The 16,737-nt window shown below is 42.3% G+C and overlaps 1 protein-coding gene across 2 annotated transcripts in view; it reads left to right on the top strand.

Moving 5' to 3' along the window:
* Positions 1–16,737, top strand: part of LOC131878281 (serine/threonine-protein kinase tricornered-like) — a 40,739-nt gene continuing 24,002 nt past the window's right edge. The window contains exon 1 of one of the 2 annotated variants that reach the window (XM_059224211.1): positions 1–1,062. In XM_059224211.1, coding sequence (XP_059080194.1) covers positions 849–1,062 — 214 coding nt within the window. In that variant the 5' untranslated portion in view covers positions 1–848. Of the gene's footprint in view, positions 1,063–13,846; positions 15,011–16,737 lie in introns of those variants that run through there. The other variant, XM_059224208.1, reaches the window with a different exon arrangement.

The raw sequence follows: 16,737 nt of genomic DNA, 5'->3' as shown, positions 1-16,737 counted from the left end.
AATTCACCGTTTGAGACACGAAGAGCTCTGCTGCCTTGATGCTTTTAGCCTCTTTGGCACACAGCTGACTGTTTCAATCGAATTCGAAGCCTTGTCTCTTGACAATTACCATTGTGGACTTCGTCACCCGGGCCCCAAGATTAAGCCCCAGAACTTTGGCAGTGATTGGTTTTAGTTCATGGAATTGCACTTGGTAGCATTGCTGGTCCTCCAAGAGCAAAACGCATTTATTGTGCGAGTGCTCTCGAAGGCCACTTGGTGATTTACCGTGAAAATTGATGAAGGAAACACCTGATGAAACACGGACCTCGACTTGATGTGGATGTGTAACAAAGCTTGAACGTCCATCCAACTTGCTTAAGTGGAACTGAACCGGGAAGTGAAAGTGAGGTACTCGAAGAATAAGTGGAGAAACCTCCGAATGTGCAAAGGCCATTTTTGTTTCCTTGTTGGTTCTAACTCATAATTGATCACTTGGAAAAAGTGCTTTAGGAAGGAAGAAAGAAAGAAAAGAGGTGCGAGTGTGTGCGGTTGTTGTGTCTCTTCCTGTTGCTGCGATCAGTTGGTGTCTTTTTCTTTTTGGTGTTACGTATCGCCAAATGGTTGCTTCTCATGACTTCGAGTGAAGCAGCGGTTTTCCATTGGCAATTCGCAGATTCTTCACCTCCTGGTTTAACTGATCTTGTCGTTTCTAGCCTGGCAGAGACAATCATCTTTGTTTCGACGAAGTCATGCTCTGAGACTATTCGATCTGATCCTCCTTGTGATTATCATTGATTGGCCAACTTAAAACCGTCAAGATTTCATTCCATCGCTTCAAACAACTTGTTTCCCAACACTTTGAGGAAATGAGATTCTACGACTTGAAACGGAGGAAGCATCACTCTTCCTCTTCCGAGGCATCCTCGACCAAAAGTAACAAGGAAAATCTCATTTGCTTAAAGAGTTATCAAAGGCAGTTAACCGAACCACCCGGGATCGGTCGAGGCTTGGGCGGGGGTCGACCTCCGCCTTCGGCTTCTTCATCGGGTTTGGAACAGACTTTCGTTATCTCCGACACAGGTAAGACCAATGATTTATTGTATAACCGGGTAACCTCTTTCTGCCACGTCTGCCCTATTCTCCTGCAGCCTCAGCTCCATTCAGCTGATGCACTACAAGATCCATAGCACGCAGAGTCAGCTGTTGCTTAGGAGTTTGGTTATGCATATGTGAAGAGAGGTGTTGTTGAATTTAAATATTTAGGAGACTGGAACGAATCACACCCACCCGTGTTGGCGCTATTGAATTTTTGATGGAACGGGACTCCTTTCTGCCCCGACAACGTGGCGCTTAAGGCTGATTTGCTTCGCCAAGGCCAAACCTGGGATTCATCTAATTAAGCAAGGACATCGTTACACAGCAATTCGGGGGTTGGTTTTGAACTTTTGAATGTTTTCGCCGAGTCATGCCTCAAAATCGACTCATTTAGTGCTAGAAGCCATGTTGATTATCAAACTCATGCAGCTCGCCGTAATCCCAAATGAAATGCGATCTTGGTGTTTTTGATAAAACTGCACTAATCAAGCGCTCTAACGCCTCTAGTTTCAAGGGAATGCGGGCACCTTGCGGCCATCTCAATAACCCTCCTCAAACGAATTTTCGGTAAGACTAGCTCCAAAACACTATTGAAGCACAACGTGAAAAAAAATGCAGGACACACTCCATCATCTTGAATGAGTCAAGAAAAGAACTCACTGCACCATAGCATGAGATGCTAAGATAAAAACACATTCGTTACGTATGTTGTGCAACATCGCTTAGAGACGAAGAAAAAAACCGCGCACACCTGTATTGCTCAAACACAATTTTGGTTTAAAGCCCGAGTCTCGATCAAACTGGTTTTCACTCGTTAAAGTATCTACCTTCTCTTGGAAATGAATAATTATCATCGTCTCGGGGATTAATACTAACAATTAACGTGGAGATCTTCACCATGCCAAGTCATGACTGTTACGTCAGAAAGAGTTGGAATGGTGGGTGACCCCTGATCAATTCGGCCATGTCACACGCACGTTCCGGCTCTCTCTTCTCTCTTTGTCAAACACAAAGATCATGGAAGAGTTCATTCTGAATGGGTTTTAAATGAATCGTTTCATTCACTTACGCGCAATTCAGTGGATGACCTTCTTCGCCATGAAGTAATCACACTAAAGCAAAGTGGAGCAAATGAAATAGTAACCATCATCGAGCGGCGAGCGCCCAACATGAAACAACCGGGTTTCCGGCAGATCGGATTTCATGGCCATTTACTTCTGTTGTTGTTTCAACGTCCCCGATCCTTGTGCTCTACCGATTTCAGTCTCCATGATGCCTTTTGTGGTTTGGTTTAGTCATACATTGAGAGAGGCACGCCATAGCGTCACCCGCACCATTGAGATGTAGTACTGTTGTAGGTTTTTTGAAGGCCTTCCATGGGAAACATGAAAGAGATGATGGCGTTGTGAATTGAACAATAGCCGCTATATGAAATCCGAATCGTTCCATCGAATCTGGGCCACTTGTTCCGTTGGTGAATTGTTGTCAAGGTAACGTTATCCTTCGCTCCTTTTCTCCCAAATGCTCATTCATTTTGGGGTCCCTTAAGTAAAGATTGTATTTGGGCTTTCAAGGATGAAATCAAAGTTCATTGGGAGACAATAGTGACCTTTTAAAGCACCTCATAGATTGAGTTAAGCTATTGCAAGAAAAAGGAAGAGGTGGGCATCATCATTTGCAACCAAAATCTACCTTTAACATATTTGACTGTTTATTATTGAAGATGACATTGTTGCATGCCTGAAGTGTGATAGTGTACTTAATTGTCAAAATATTGTTCAATTTCTCACCAAAGAATGGATTCCTTGACACAAGCCTTCAGTTCACTTGAGTTTTTCAAGTCATTAGCAAAGCACCCGGAAAAATGTCATTGCTTCACTGAAATTTAGAGTTGTGGATGTCGAAAATTGGACTCTTGAGAAAAGGGCGATAGTTTGACCAGAAAATTTTACAGCGACATTTGCCCAAATTGGCTTGGATCCTCGTTGGAACTGATTAACTACTTGTTGACTTACCCTTACTTACCTTATCGATTCTTTATATTTTTACACGCTTTAACATGACCCAGAGTCGCAAATAAGGATGATTAATTTTATAGAGCAAGTAAATGTGTGGTATTCCATGGCTTTCATAATATATATTGTAAAGATTGTGCCAATATTGGTTCGAGCTAAAAACAATTGATATTGAAATGAATTTTTATTCTAATGCGAAGCATCAATGCTAAATTTCCGGGTCTTTCAAGTAAGATTAGGTCATGTAATTAATTTCCCAACCCTGTGTCAGAAAAAGCCATTAAATTAGGAAATGTAGAGATTCCTTGAGTGATTATCTTGAAATTATGATAACTTAAGTTCGGATGAATGGTTACACTAGAAAATGACAAGCATAAAGTATCTAGTAAACGTGCAAAAGGCGAAAACTGAAGCGGAAACTGTCAAAGTTGAGTTTTGCTTCCAACAGAACCAAAGCGTAACTTTGTTCCCATCCAACGCTTCGTCTATTGGCCCCACGGAAGTTGTAAACGTCGATCTTTTTCGGCTGGATACTTCATGACCACCAAAGTTGTCATTGGATTTGGAGATGGATGTGAAAGACAATTTCTATTCCAGGAACTCCATCAGGAGCTAAGAAACAAATGAAATGATGAGAGCTTGTGAACATCTCTAGAGATTCCGGCTGATTTCGATAAGAGAACGAAAATGGATGATGATGATGATGATGACTGTGACGAGCTAGGGAGACTTGACATTATTAAGGATGACACACACACAGATACTCTTGCAATGTCCTTGGATGGAAAATGGTGGTGAGATTTCCTCATTTCCACACTCCTTGCATCCGCTTTGTTCAGGGTACAGAGTAGCCAAATATCTTAGTAGCGATGAATGCCGATTAAAAGACCCGGATGAAAAAACGCACTTGCTCACTCACACATACTCTTGGCAAAATCTAGGAACCTTCAAAGAACTGAAACCAAGGTAATGAAGGAGAAGATTTGAATTTTAGCTAATGCATTTGTGAGCCCACTTGAAATTTCGCAAACCCCTCTTACTCTCTGTGGGTATTCTCGAAATGTAGATGGCATTATTCCCAGTAGATATTGAACGTAGAGTTCGTCCGGATCGTGACTTTCAAACTTGGTCCATGGCGACTTGGCGAGCCTTCATCCATCAGATAATATTGACGGGAGATGGAGGCATCCCACAGGAGATAAACCAAGAACTAATCGGCTTAAATGGCAAAACATAGCCGCAATTTCATCCTCTTTGAACTCCCTAACCATCACGTTTTGGTAGCCTTGTTCAAATGCGAGAAACAGCTAAGCAATCACTGACGTTAAGTTCGGTAACTAATGCTATTTGTGACTTTGGTCGGTGGCTTTCAAGTGAGGCAAGAATTTTTAGTCCCACTCTAATCCCAATCTATCAATGCCAAAAGAAGCTATCTAGAAACAACAATACAAGACGAATGAGTTTGGCAACACCATTGGTTGGCTTTAAGTTAAGGTATTTTTTTCGCTCTCGCGGCGAGCCTGCCCTGATAGGAACAGCTGTCGCATTGTTAACTTGATAGACAAGTAAACAAAGGGTTCCATAATGTTCTACACGGAGTTGTCATGATGCAAATTGGAACAAGATATATTACTCCTCTGCTTTGGCCGCTTGATGATATAACACCTTCAAGCTTGTGTATAATGCGTCGGGTTAAAAAAAGATCACATTGCCGTAGTTCATTTATAATACAAATCGTAATATCAACCCAAGTTTTTGTTTTTTTTTTGGGGGGGGGGTCTTATTTAAGTAAGTGAATCCACTCGGAAAAAGACAAGTCTATGATCAGCGTTGCCATTTTTGTATCCATTCATCACTTTGACAACTCTTCATTTATTCATTAATAAACTTGGGCAGCAAATCCCCCAAAGTTTGGCACGGGTCCTTCTCAAGATCCTGAATACTTGAAACCGTTCGCTTCTCCATTCATCATGTCCAGGTAATAGGGGGGAGAGAGAGAGAGACAAAAAGAGCACAAAACCAATGGTTAGCCTTTGTCCTACAAACGAATTACGAATTAGATTGGGTTCTCTAATCGATTGAGTCGAACTCAACAAGAACTCGGATAATCAGATCGTACTAAAACCTTTTCGGACAAGTGACAGAACGTCGTGAACCGTCTTGAGCTCGCAGAGGTAGGCAGCAAATGCAACCTCAAATAGGCACTTTATGAGGGAATAGGGTTGGTGATGTTTGTGAGAGGTCTCGTATTACGCAACCAGGCACGTCAAGACTGCAAAAATCATTGAACCCACGCACGTTGGGATGAAACTTGAAGAAGCAGACAAGTAGAGACGTACACATAGATATTCATGGTGGGCCGTGTCTGGAAAGATGAATGAGGCCTCCTTGCAAATTCATGCCAAACTTGGTAACTTTTGGCCCTCCGGGTGATTTTGGCGGTTTGGCAAGTAGCGCGGTAGTGACAAATGCAGAGCTGATTCTCTGGAATAACACGAGTTTGCGAAGTGGAGGCACCATTTTTCGGACTCATTTGAACAGCTGACAGGTTAGCTGGGCAATTACGCCTTGCCTCTTTCCTTGTTGTCCCCATAAATCAATCGTCTAACAATAGGAACCACGAGGGTTGCCATTTGAGCTTATGGCTTTAAAGAACGAAGCTTTCAGGCTTACCTTGCTCTAAATGGAGGGATGTCGACATTTTGGTTTCAACTTATCATTTACCACTCATGTCTTGGCCTTTTAGAATACATGAGATGCTAAGCAACTTTGAGCACTTCTGGATAATGATTGGTAAAAAAATCTTTAACCCATGTAAGCATGCGCATTTTGTAGTTGATAAATCTATATGTTTTTTTACCAAGAGTACATGAAAACTATTTTTTTTTGAGGCAGAACATTGCTTAGCATTTCAGACATATTTTTGTTGCATTTTGCTCTTAACTTTTTGTGGCCATTCCAAAACCCTCCCTTGGCAGCACTTGCTAAGGGAGGGTTTTAACATGCTAAAAACCGCTTGTCAATGTTTTTGGTGACTTATTTCTTTCACATTTGTTTCCAACTCTTATCGGCAGTCAATTGTGCGGTACTGATTATGCAATTGCCCTCATACTAACTTTCAATTGTCTTGACCCTTTTTTCTCCCCTCTGTCCAATTTCTGGAGTGAAGGTTTTGAAAAATTCTCCTAGATCATCAATCAACTCGCTTTTCGTATTGTGCATGTACTGAGAGTTCTAAATCGAGATATTTTGCCTCATGGTTCAGAAATGCGGCCACTATCTCCAAGAAAATGGCATGAATCAGGCTGCGATAAGACACCAATCAGTCCGATTGTACATGCTTTGTTTGGATTTCGGCAGAGTTCACAAATTCGAACTCCCAACGTAGTTTTTGTAGTGCCATCATTCACAGAAATGCTCATCAACGGCCTGAGTTTCTACACGACTTGCTTCAGAGGTAGGCCACATCTGCCACCAAATGGTGCACTTTTTTGAACCATCACTGAGCGACAATCTATGCATGACTTGGTCGTCCTGCAGTCCAATGGCTTCCTATCTAAAAGTGGAACCTTTGAATGCGCTTGAACAATTAAAACATGCCGTTGATATGTCGAATCGTAGACTTCGTCTTCCTGGAAATTGGAAATCGACTTTGTTTTTCTTCGGTCGTCAAGCTTATCTCTCCATAGCAGAACCATCAAAACTCACTGCACGAGGTCACGACATAGTTTGGCTCCCGTTACTCATACTGAGTCAAGCAACCAGGGGAAACCAACCATTCCAACCATCCACGATGCATCCCCCGTTTTCTCCACAGGAAGCGTCGTCAACATTGAACTTTGGGAGAAAAAACAAACAACAACCATCTGTACTTAACGCTGAGTGGTTGGGATGATGAGAGAGCTGTCATTACTCAGGTTGTCGGGTATCTTGATCATTTTGTAATCAGTTGAAAAAGGGCACGTTTCGATGGAATCTATCCAGGACGTCCTAGGACACAAAAGCTTTGTTTCAGGCCCTTTTCGTTGTTATTGGAGAAAATCCACAAATGGAAATGAGAATCGTTGAGCACATTCAATTAGCTTGGAAACAATGAGGGGATCCATCATTAGGAGAAGAACTAATTTGCAAGTTCAGGAGGCAAATTACTCCTAGAAAAAAAGAGATGAGATCGAGGTGAAAACGACGCGTTCTCTCCGAGAAAACTTTCTTTTAGTTCATTCTTTCGATCTGATTTTGCATTGTTCTCTACTTCAATTGTCTTTCATTTCACCCTTAAAACGCAAGCCAGGTTTGCCGGTAACGATCTCAATTCTTGTATTGTTACGTGGTGTGTAATTCAATGAAGTCGCACCCTTCGATTAGTCTTCACTTCATCAAGCGGGTCGATACCGCTATTCTTTTCCAATCCATAGAGTAGAGCTTCCCAAGAGGATTTGTTCTCAGTGATCTTTTGGGCATGAGGAAGAGCTTCTGTTGGAATTTTCGTCAATAAATCCCAGATTTGCACCGCACAAGCATTTTTGATGCATTTTATATTTTGGGATAATTGTGGATCGATGATGGATTTGAACGCAGCTACGCATTCCCGAAATCCCGAAATTGATTATCAAAACAAGTTCCTCGTCACGCATCTCAACAGCAATTCTCAAAGCTACCACAATCAAATATGAATATCCACCGCGATTGATTACTTTTCAAGATGCATCATCATCATTGGTCTTTTTTTAGGGATATTAAAAATATTACAAGTCACTCTTTCTTCTCTCTTGACACCCCTACTCTATGATGAAACCGTCGGTTTTCCAAATGTTTCATTCTTTACGATCTTGTACAGTTTTCAATCGTGGAATTGGTGGTCTTCCAGGAATCAATTTTACTATCAAGCCATTTCCACCCACATGCATCCTTTTATAAAACCGTGTCCTGTTCCCGAGCAAGGCTGTGAACGAACCTAATGCCCATGAGAAGTATAAAGCACGTGTTTGAATAATCATCCACCTTGTCCATTATGCATAAAACTTCCGGTACAAGGTGAATGCATCCTTGAAAAAGTGCGTCACAACTAGACGACTATCCATCCATTTGTTTATTTCTGAACTAAAAAAAAGATGACCACGTTGCCAAAGCACATAATGTACCACATTCAAAAACCACCAACTCCCAAGATTAGATTAGATCAGGCGAGTGCATCGCTAATAGACCTCCTCCCACCACTTCCCTGTCCTTTGAGAAACTTTTGAACCGGTATCAACTTTCATCAACTCAGGCCTACCTCCAACCAACCAACCAACCAACCAACCATCGACTAACAAGAGTATTTTCGCTCGGTTTGGTCGGGCGTAAACGAGGCAGACATCGTTGGTAGGCTTGTAACCTACTTTTACTTCTCCGAGTGTCACAGCTTTGTTCCCGAAACTGGAATCGGAGAGGGGAAAACCGGATTCGTCTTGGAGACATCCAAAAAGCGATGGTGGTGTTTTTTCCTCGCTCGTGAGTGAGAGAGCAAATCCTGGTTCTATAATCATCGTAATTGGTACTTGATCAAGTTCTAGCTGTAGAGGCAAGATCACGAATCAGAGAGAGGGAATAACTTTCGATTTTTTCACAATACCCAGGTGTACAGGGGTAACCGATTTTGTCATTGTGCCTTGTCGGTTACGTTCTTTTGCATCAGAGGTTGCTCGTGTGAGACCAGAATTCATGCTGAGCCATCAAAAGATGGAAATCAAATATGGCCAGCAATAAATTCAGGCCCACTGCTAGACGCTAGGCCTAACCAATGACATGGACAGAGGCTCGCTCAACCACTTGCAGAAATATAATGGTCGCTTGGGCTCGTGGATGATGGAGGCATGAATACACAAAACTGGCTCCGAACATGGACTTCATGAAGTAGTGGTCGGCCATTTTTGGACGACTTAGTTGAAAAGGTAGGGATTCAAAAATATGCTCAAATTTAAGATTGGGGGCTTGTGACACCCTCCACTGATTGCGTAGGTTAATTTGTAACGGGAGCAGGATGTTTTCCGAAATACCCTCCGTTGTCTTGACAAGTTTCGAACTTGTATTTCCTGATACGTAAAGCTCTTTATCTCCCAGAGCACTGACAAAAGTGCTTGAAATTCACCACTCAAGGTGAAAAGTCTCCAGGATGTGTAGTTAAAGCACAATGACTTTCTGGAATCAAGAGCACTGAAACGACCTCACCAGACGCGAGAATTTCACTTTTGTTAATTAACATCTCACGTTGACTTCAGGCAGTTAGTTGTAAAAATTCCCAACCAGCGGCGGTACTTTGTAAACACAATACTCTAATCTCACCCCACTTTTTTCTGGAAGCGTCCGAAGTTTGCTTCGAAACGACATCCCTCATTTGGTCAGTTGCCAGTTGACAAAGCAGGATCAAATGGCAGCTCAAAATCGAACGACCATCACCACCACCGACCAACCAACAGACCGACCAACAAGCATTCCCTTCGCTTCCACGTTCCATCCAAAGGCAGCAAAACCAGCCATGTCAGGTCTGGTTTTAGGATATTGCCCGGTTGCTAAGCTGATTCTTTTCTTGGATGCCCAAACACATTTCGCTCAGAGCTCCACACAATTCAACTGCAGGGCCTTATGCAACATGAAATATGAGCTTTCAACCACCACAACCACGTCCACCTTCATCTTTCCCATCCTTCTTTCGGTTAATGGGTTTCGTCTATTTTTATGGGAGCAATTTATGAATCGGAAATTTGAATTTCTCAACTTGACGAAGTTTTAATCGGAATCATCAAAAGAGTGAATGGAAGAGGCGTCGTTGAGTGTTTGATGGTGCCTCAATGGTTCAAGGTGCATGCATAATGAATCGAACCGCTCAAAACCCAGAAAAATGAATGCTTCGTCCTCCTTCAGAAAAATGAAATGGAAAAAAATCATCCACAAGAAGCCTTGTGAATGGAAGTCGTCTCCGCACATCAATGAAGAGAGCGAAATTGGCACCAATTTGTACCTTGGTTGGTTCAACTAAGAACAACAGCAACAACAGCAACAGCAACTTGAAATGTGCTTCTGAACTTCCTGATTCGATACGGAATGAATGGATCAGAGTGATCTATCACTTCCATTCGGACCTTCTACACACCTCTTCAGAACTTGGTATTCAAAAATCCTTTGTGGATCAAAAGAGGTCCGCTTCATGAGCGTGCATTCACAATGGACTCATGAAGTTGGCCTGCAAATTACATCAAAGATGCATCCCCGATATATTCAAGCATATTTGGAATGCCCTTTTGGATGGCTTGCTTTGAGTTTTGCCAAGAATATTTTCTCAGCCTGTCCAAATGTCCAAATATTTTTGACACTTTCGAAAGAGACTCTTACTTGATTTGGAGACGCAAACGCTCGAATCCTTCACATCCTGTAACGACAACCATTCAAATCCCCAAGCTTCATCACTCATCATGGGAATAATCTCGATTTAATTCAAAGTGCAGTGAACAAAAACACTCCTAAACATAGAGCTACAAAATCTAGAGTGGACTTGACTGCAAAAAAGCGAATTGAAAAATAATCCTAATTTTGGCTGGAATGGCTTATTCTATGAAGTAGTGGCGAACCTGGCTCCTAAAAGTAGTTTATAAAAGCAGAGAAGAGGCTGCTATCTTTTTGCTAATGAAAACGAGCAATTCAATGTAGTTCAGCCAGAAGCAAAGCCTGACTCGATTGACATTACAACATGTTCAGTTGGTTTCAACGGACCAAAGATATTTGACGGTTAATAATTGTCTGCAACTTAAAAATAATAACTACATCAACGCCAATGGGGAAAAAACTCAATAGACATTAACGCATGAAAGCCTAACTTCAAATCTGAACAAAGTAAATACTGACAGCACGAATGGCTTGTTTCAGAGACAGACTTCAAATATGTCCAAAAAATTGTTTGAGAACTCCTCTAAAGTTGAAATCTCTATGTCGTGAGCTTCCAACCTTGAAGTGAATTCACTTTAATCACGGTGCAGTTCCTTGTCATTACTCCTCGGGCCTGAAATCATCTGGGAGATCCTCCTCGTTCCTTCAAATTGACCCCCAAGAGCGGGTCATCCAATAGATATCCAGGATGCACGGACGGATTGAGCTTCATGCCTCCTAAGTACAAGCTCATTAAGCGATACGAAAGGACGGCCAGATCTGACAAAATGTGATGTTGAAACAGCTTTTTTTCATGATCTCACGAGGTGTGTCCTTGAACCATGACACTCGAAATATATCTCAGCCCTGAATATTCTCGTGTAAAGACCATTGTTCAAGAGATGTCACGCTACTGTCGTTAGCACTTCTTCTTATCATCTTTTTCATCCTGCCAAAAGGTTATCTGCAATAACTTCTTCCCCAAGTTACATAACTGAAGGCATCCATCCGTCCTCAATCTTTATCTACAGTACATACTTATATTTCCGAAAGGAGAGACAAAGCTTCATTAAAGATATAAGTACACGCACACACGTGCAGACTCAAGGGGAGAAAGTGAGTGAAATAGACCTGCGTTTATCTTGCACACAACTGTTCCACCACAAAACCTTATGTGGAGGAGCGCAATGGCCCATTAACCCCCATGAATAGAGCAGGCATCCCTCCCTCCTTGAGTCTCAAACTTACCCCTTAGCCTCAGAAAAGAGATTTGCCCCCATTCAATAAAAGTTTTGAAGTCAATGTATGCAAAGTCAGAGAGATTGACTCGAGGAGCCGGCCCGACTAATTCGAAATAACTTTGGAAAAAGAGGAACAAGGGATTAGGAGATTAGCACCAGAATGAGATGCTAATTGTTTGAGTCAAAGATGAGAGCACAAAGAACTGTGTTTGTGTCGGAAGTGGGGTTTGAAACAAACGCCAAGTTTACAAAAGCCATTGTTAATCCTTTGAAGTCTTAATGGATTTGCAACTTACAATGTCTTGGCAAGAAATGTTTTGGCCAAATTTGTTGATATTTGTAAAGAAGATGCATCCAAATTGAAGCTGTCAAGGTTGCAACCTTCCCAAAAGCTGTTCATAAAACTGTTTGATCATGAAGGTGATTAGGGATCGACCATGTGCTATCAATTCTACGCTTCAAAATAGTCATGAGAAAAAGAGAGAAAGGTTACATTTGATTCAAAAGACAACTAACGGCTCCTTGTGGCTGGTTTTAAAAATTGAATGCGTTACGGTGACAAACTGCTTCCTGGGTTCAACCATATCATTCCCAGTGATCATACTTGGATATAAAACTGGTCCAGGATTCAGATTGAACTGCACCGAAAAAAGAATTGCTTGTCTTTACTGGGCCTTTTAGTACAAAAAACATTCACCAGAGTAACATAATTTGTTATCAAAAACCGTGACTGTAAAAGCGATAACACTTCGAAATGGAACCAAACCAGCAGTTCTTGGGATTTGAATAGCACCTCTAGCCAGAAAGATTAATATATCTCAACCTTGTGTGCACTCTATCTCTTCTCTCTGATTAGTCGCCCACTCAAGAAAATTATTGAGGACAAACACGATGGATGCCCCCGGTGTCTGCCGACCTATGAAACGTCAAAATGGGCGTTGAATGCCAGATTTACCAATTTAAACGATCTCCAAACTCAGGCTCACGACTCTCTTGAATAGTGAAGGGAGTCTCACGCAACTTTGCCAAATCATCCAGAGTCGAGACCAGTGCAAAAACCAGGTGGAAGATGGTCGTGAAAGTGGTTTGTTCGTCTTTCGTATCCTACCTCCTCCTACTCAACATCCTTGTTCATGTGAAGGATTTCCAGGGCGGATTTGATCAAGCCCAAATCTGGTAGACGAGTAATGCTCTCTGGCAGAGCAAAACATTTCTAATGAGAGGGGTAGAAATTGAATGTTGAACCATTTTGAGGAGCTGAGAAGCATGAGTGAATCCGTCTAAAAGCGTCGAGTTCATTCTGAGAGCAATTGACAGAGTTGGGAGTGCTTAGTTGGTTGGACAACTCATGCCGGGTGGAGGCCAAGGTTTGCATCGCATGACTCACACAAATCATGGACTCTCGATACTGAGCTACAGATTTGCTCAAAGTCACGACTCTTTCTTGCCAACATTCACACTGTTGAAATCTCAATAAGTTGAAGCTTTCAAGCTCAACACTGACATCTAGTTGTCAGATTTGAAGCACTCAGGAACCCAAGGTGTTTGTTATGTTCGGTTGGATGTTTAGTGAGCTTTCGAAAGACAATAATGATGCAAGTTGTGATAAAGAGAATTAGTCAGTTATTCTGTAGGTTATATGGCGATGGGCTTGGTTGGATTGAAGATACTTTTAAGCAGTGCTTGAAGGAGAAACTCAGTCAACTAACCTTCAGACACCATTGCTTGGGGATTTCTCAGAGCTGACAATTGTGAAAAGCAATTAAATCGGGAAAAAGAGGACGATCCAGCAGCCTGTTTTCACCGTTACCCCTCCAAAGAGATCAATGTCCAAAATAGGTGTTCGAAAACTAATCAAAAACGCTTGCCCTTAAAAGGTCAATGCAATAGTATGACTTTTTGTTTTCCATTTTCATTCTGGGGACCATAAACATTTCGGAATCGATCTCGAGTCTGGTTGATGACGCTCGTTTTTTCAACGGACACATTTCAAACAATTTCCGTGTTTCATGGCAATCTTTCGAGCAGAAATAAACTGGAAAAATTCTGAACACCACCCTCACGAACTCACTTTTTTGCAGATGTTGGCTTTAAAAGGCCTTTGCATAGAGGGCAGTAATGCGGAAGCATGAAAAGCAATTTTATTTTCCTGGATTGTGGTCTGATTGAGATCTTGTTATTTGTTGCTTAGAACGACGCTTGATCAAAGAAACGGATGACTCGACTCCTGGAGTGTAAATTACACCTTCCCCTTGAGCTGAGGCAGTCTTCATGCATCAACTGACTTTAAAGCACTTTCAGTTGCTTTGGCCGGCCTCATCTCGCAAAATGGCGATCAAAATGCCACTTCGTTATGGAATATTTCGGTTGAAGCGAATCTCCTCGATGAGCGGTGGAGGCGTTGTTACACCTCATTCTGCCAATGTGGATACTGCACCTTCTTTGGACTTGAGTAGAAAAGACTCATGTGCATTGAGTAATGCAATGTGGGTTGGAATTATGCCTGTCATCGGCAGAGCTCAACATTGATAAGCGAGATAAGGGAGATAGATTTGCCTTGAGCCCTTACTTCAAATCAGTTTCCTTGTCTGAGCTCACATCGAATGTGTTGATGTGTCAAGGAAACAATTGGAAGACCCCTCTTCTACTTTCGCCGACGAAGGCCTCGAGGGAAACGAATTTTAAAGTTCGCCTCCATTGGTAATTCAATATCAAGCACATTGATTTCTGGGTCAGGACAAGGGTTTTCCATTACTAGAAGTAATGGACCTCCAAATGGGTGGAGCTGATTATCACCCGAGGTTACCCTAAACGATACAATGGTGAGCCTTCTCCGCAAGTGGTTTCTTTGGCGAAATAAGCACCAAAATGGCGATGAGGTGACTAGACAAACATCTCGGACATCCACGTTGGTTGAGGCTGAAGGTGAAGAGGATGAATTGCTTGGCACTCAACCATCTGGTAGTCATAAGCAATTGACTGAGTCGGAATCAAAACGTGTTCAGAGACAATCAATGCGACGAAAATTTAAGAAAAACCAGAGGAATAGCAGCAAGAAGGTGAAGAGAGTGAGCTTCCGTAATGGGTATAATAGCATAGCTCCTGAAGTGCGACATCATTCCCTAAGCCGGGTCATTGAAGTGCTAGACCAGTGTGAGAGTAGTTCTTTAAACCACGGCGTTAGGAAGAAAAAGACTCGAAACTTTTTGCTGGATAGGATTGCCAAAATTTTGCAATTTCAACGGCGGACAGTGGTTGGTCAAAGCCCTGCTCAAGGTAAACATTCCCTAGAAGAGGAAACTCTTCTTCACATTCCCAAAATGATTATTTTGATCCCAATTTCAGGTAAGACTCTCACTTCACGCAACCTCTTATTCGCTCGGGGATTCCGGAATTCTTGCTATATGTAAGTTACATGGCACGCCAAAAATACACCCCCATTTCCAGTGAGGTCATCAAATTCCACGGAAGATTGACATGGAGTGCCAGATTAGGACCAAGAGCCTCTTCAAAGGCGTATTCTGTCACCAGAATTGCTGTCTCACATTTTTCTCGTGTGAACGTCTTCCTTGTTCTATCCTAAAGTGGATAGCTAAAAAGGACCAGCTGCGAGAAAAGACACAAAAAGAGTGACCCACACTATAACAAATTGTTATCGAGGTAATCGGGAGCCTTTCCGATCTCAGCAACATATTTAGAGTGTTCCGAAGTGGGCAAGGGTGGTCCATTTGATGAATTGACAGATCCAGTTTCTTTCTTCATGTGCTTCCAAAGAGTCTTGGGATATTATTGGTTCATATTGGAAATAAGCTACGTCACCCGTTTTTGGGGATCTCAAAATAAATGGTCAAGATAATTCTAAACTCCGTCTAGCAATTGTAATACATCATTGGATGAACCGCTTGTCGCACTTCGAAAAATGCATGCATAGAAAGGTCCCTATGAAGACTCTTATCTCTATTCGTCATCACGTCCTTGTTGTTTGTGGTCCAAATCATTCCCGTACTCATGTTCAGGGTTCTCATGTCCAAAAGTCTGACGATTTAAGACAAGACGGTCGTTGTGTGCTTGGACACCATTTGATGTGGGAACCCTGAGCTCACGTGTCCTCATAGCGGACCACTCATCGGTTCAAACTACAGACCCATCATTCATCCTTGACTGGGTCTATGTTCTTCGCGTTGGATAGCTCCCTTCCAATCAGGACAGCTTCGATTTTAGACTTTTCGAGAGAAATCTCGAGTCGATTTCCCAGCTAGCTCTGTCCAATAAAAACCCGCTACGGAATGTTCTCTCTTGTTCCATACCCTTTTTGTAAATATCTGACGACAAGGGTAAATGTACTACTGTCAGCATTTTGGAGCACAAGTCAAAAGGAACAAAGGAAAGATCGGTCAGCACAGAAATGAGACCCATAATTGATAGGAAGTGATTGTCTTGGTCCACGAACGGCAATCTCACAGGAAGATAACGAGGAACTCAGAAACGTGGAGGCGTGCCAATTGAAACGCATATTTCAGTGCCAAAGGTGTCGCCCAAAAGTTGGTTCATTTGCATACATGCCTCATCTTTTGCGTTCCAAATGGAACCGCTCCTCTTCTCATTGGTTATCGCACTTCGCCAATCGAAGTGACTACTGGGTGTCTCAGTCTAGACCAGAACATTTCACGATTGATCCACTTTTTAGATAGAATCGTTTTTCTTATCCTAAGAAAGGCTGCCTGAATCGTCACCATACGTTCCAGGGATTTATTGGCCCAAGCATGTCCTCACGAGGGCGTGGTAACCTTAGTCACAAAAGACGTTTGAGACCCAAGAAACTGCCATTAAATTAACGACTTCAAAACCACTGGGTTGCTTAGGCACAGCGGGACCAGAATTCAAAACCCAACCCCTACGTTTGGTCCTCAATAGCAGCGACCCATTCAAGAGAAAGTCCCAGAACTTGGAGCGAGGTGACCTTGGCAAAGTGAAGAGAGACTACTCCGAGATTTGAGGCTCTA

Source organism: Tigriopus californicus, chromosome 3, assembly GCF_007210705.1.
Source record: "Tigriopus californicus strain San Diego chromosome 3, Tcal_SD_v2.1, whole genome shotgun sequence".
Taxonomy (NCBI): domain Eukaryota; kingdom Metazoa; phylum Arthropoda; class Copepoda; order Harpacticoida; family Harpacticidae; genus Tigriopus; species Tigriopus californicus.
The sequence above is the reverse complement of the archived record's forward strand: the minus strand, read 5'-3'. Positions and strand labels throughout refer to the sequence as shown.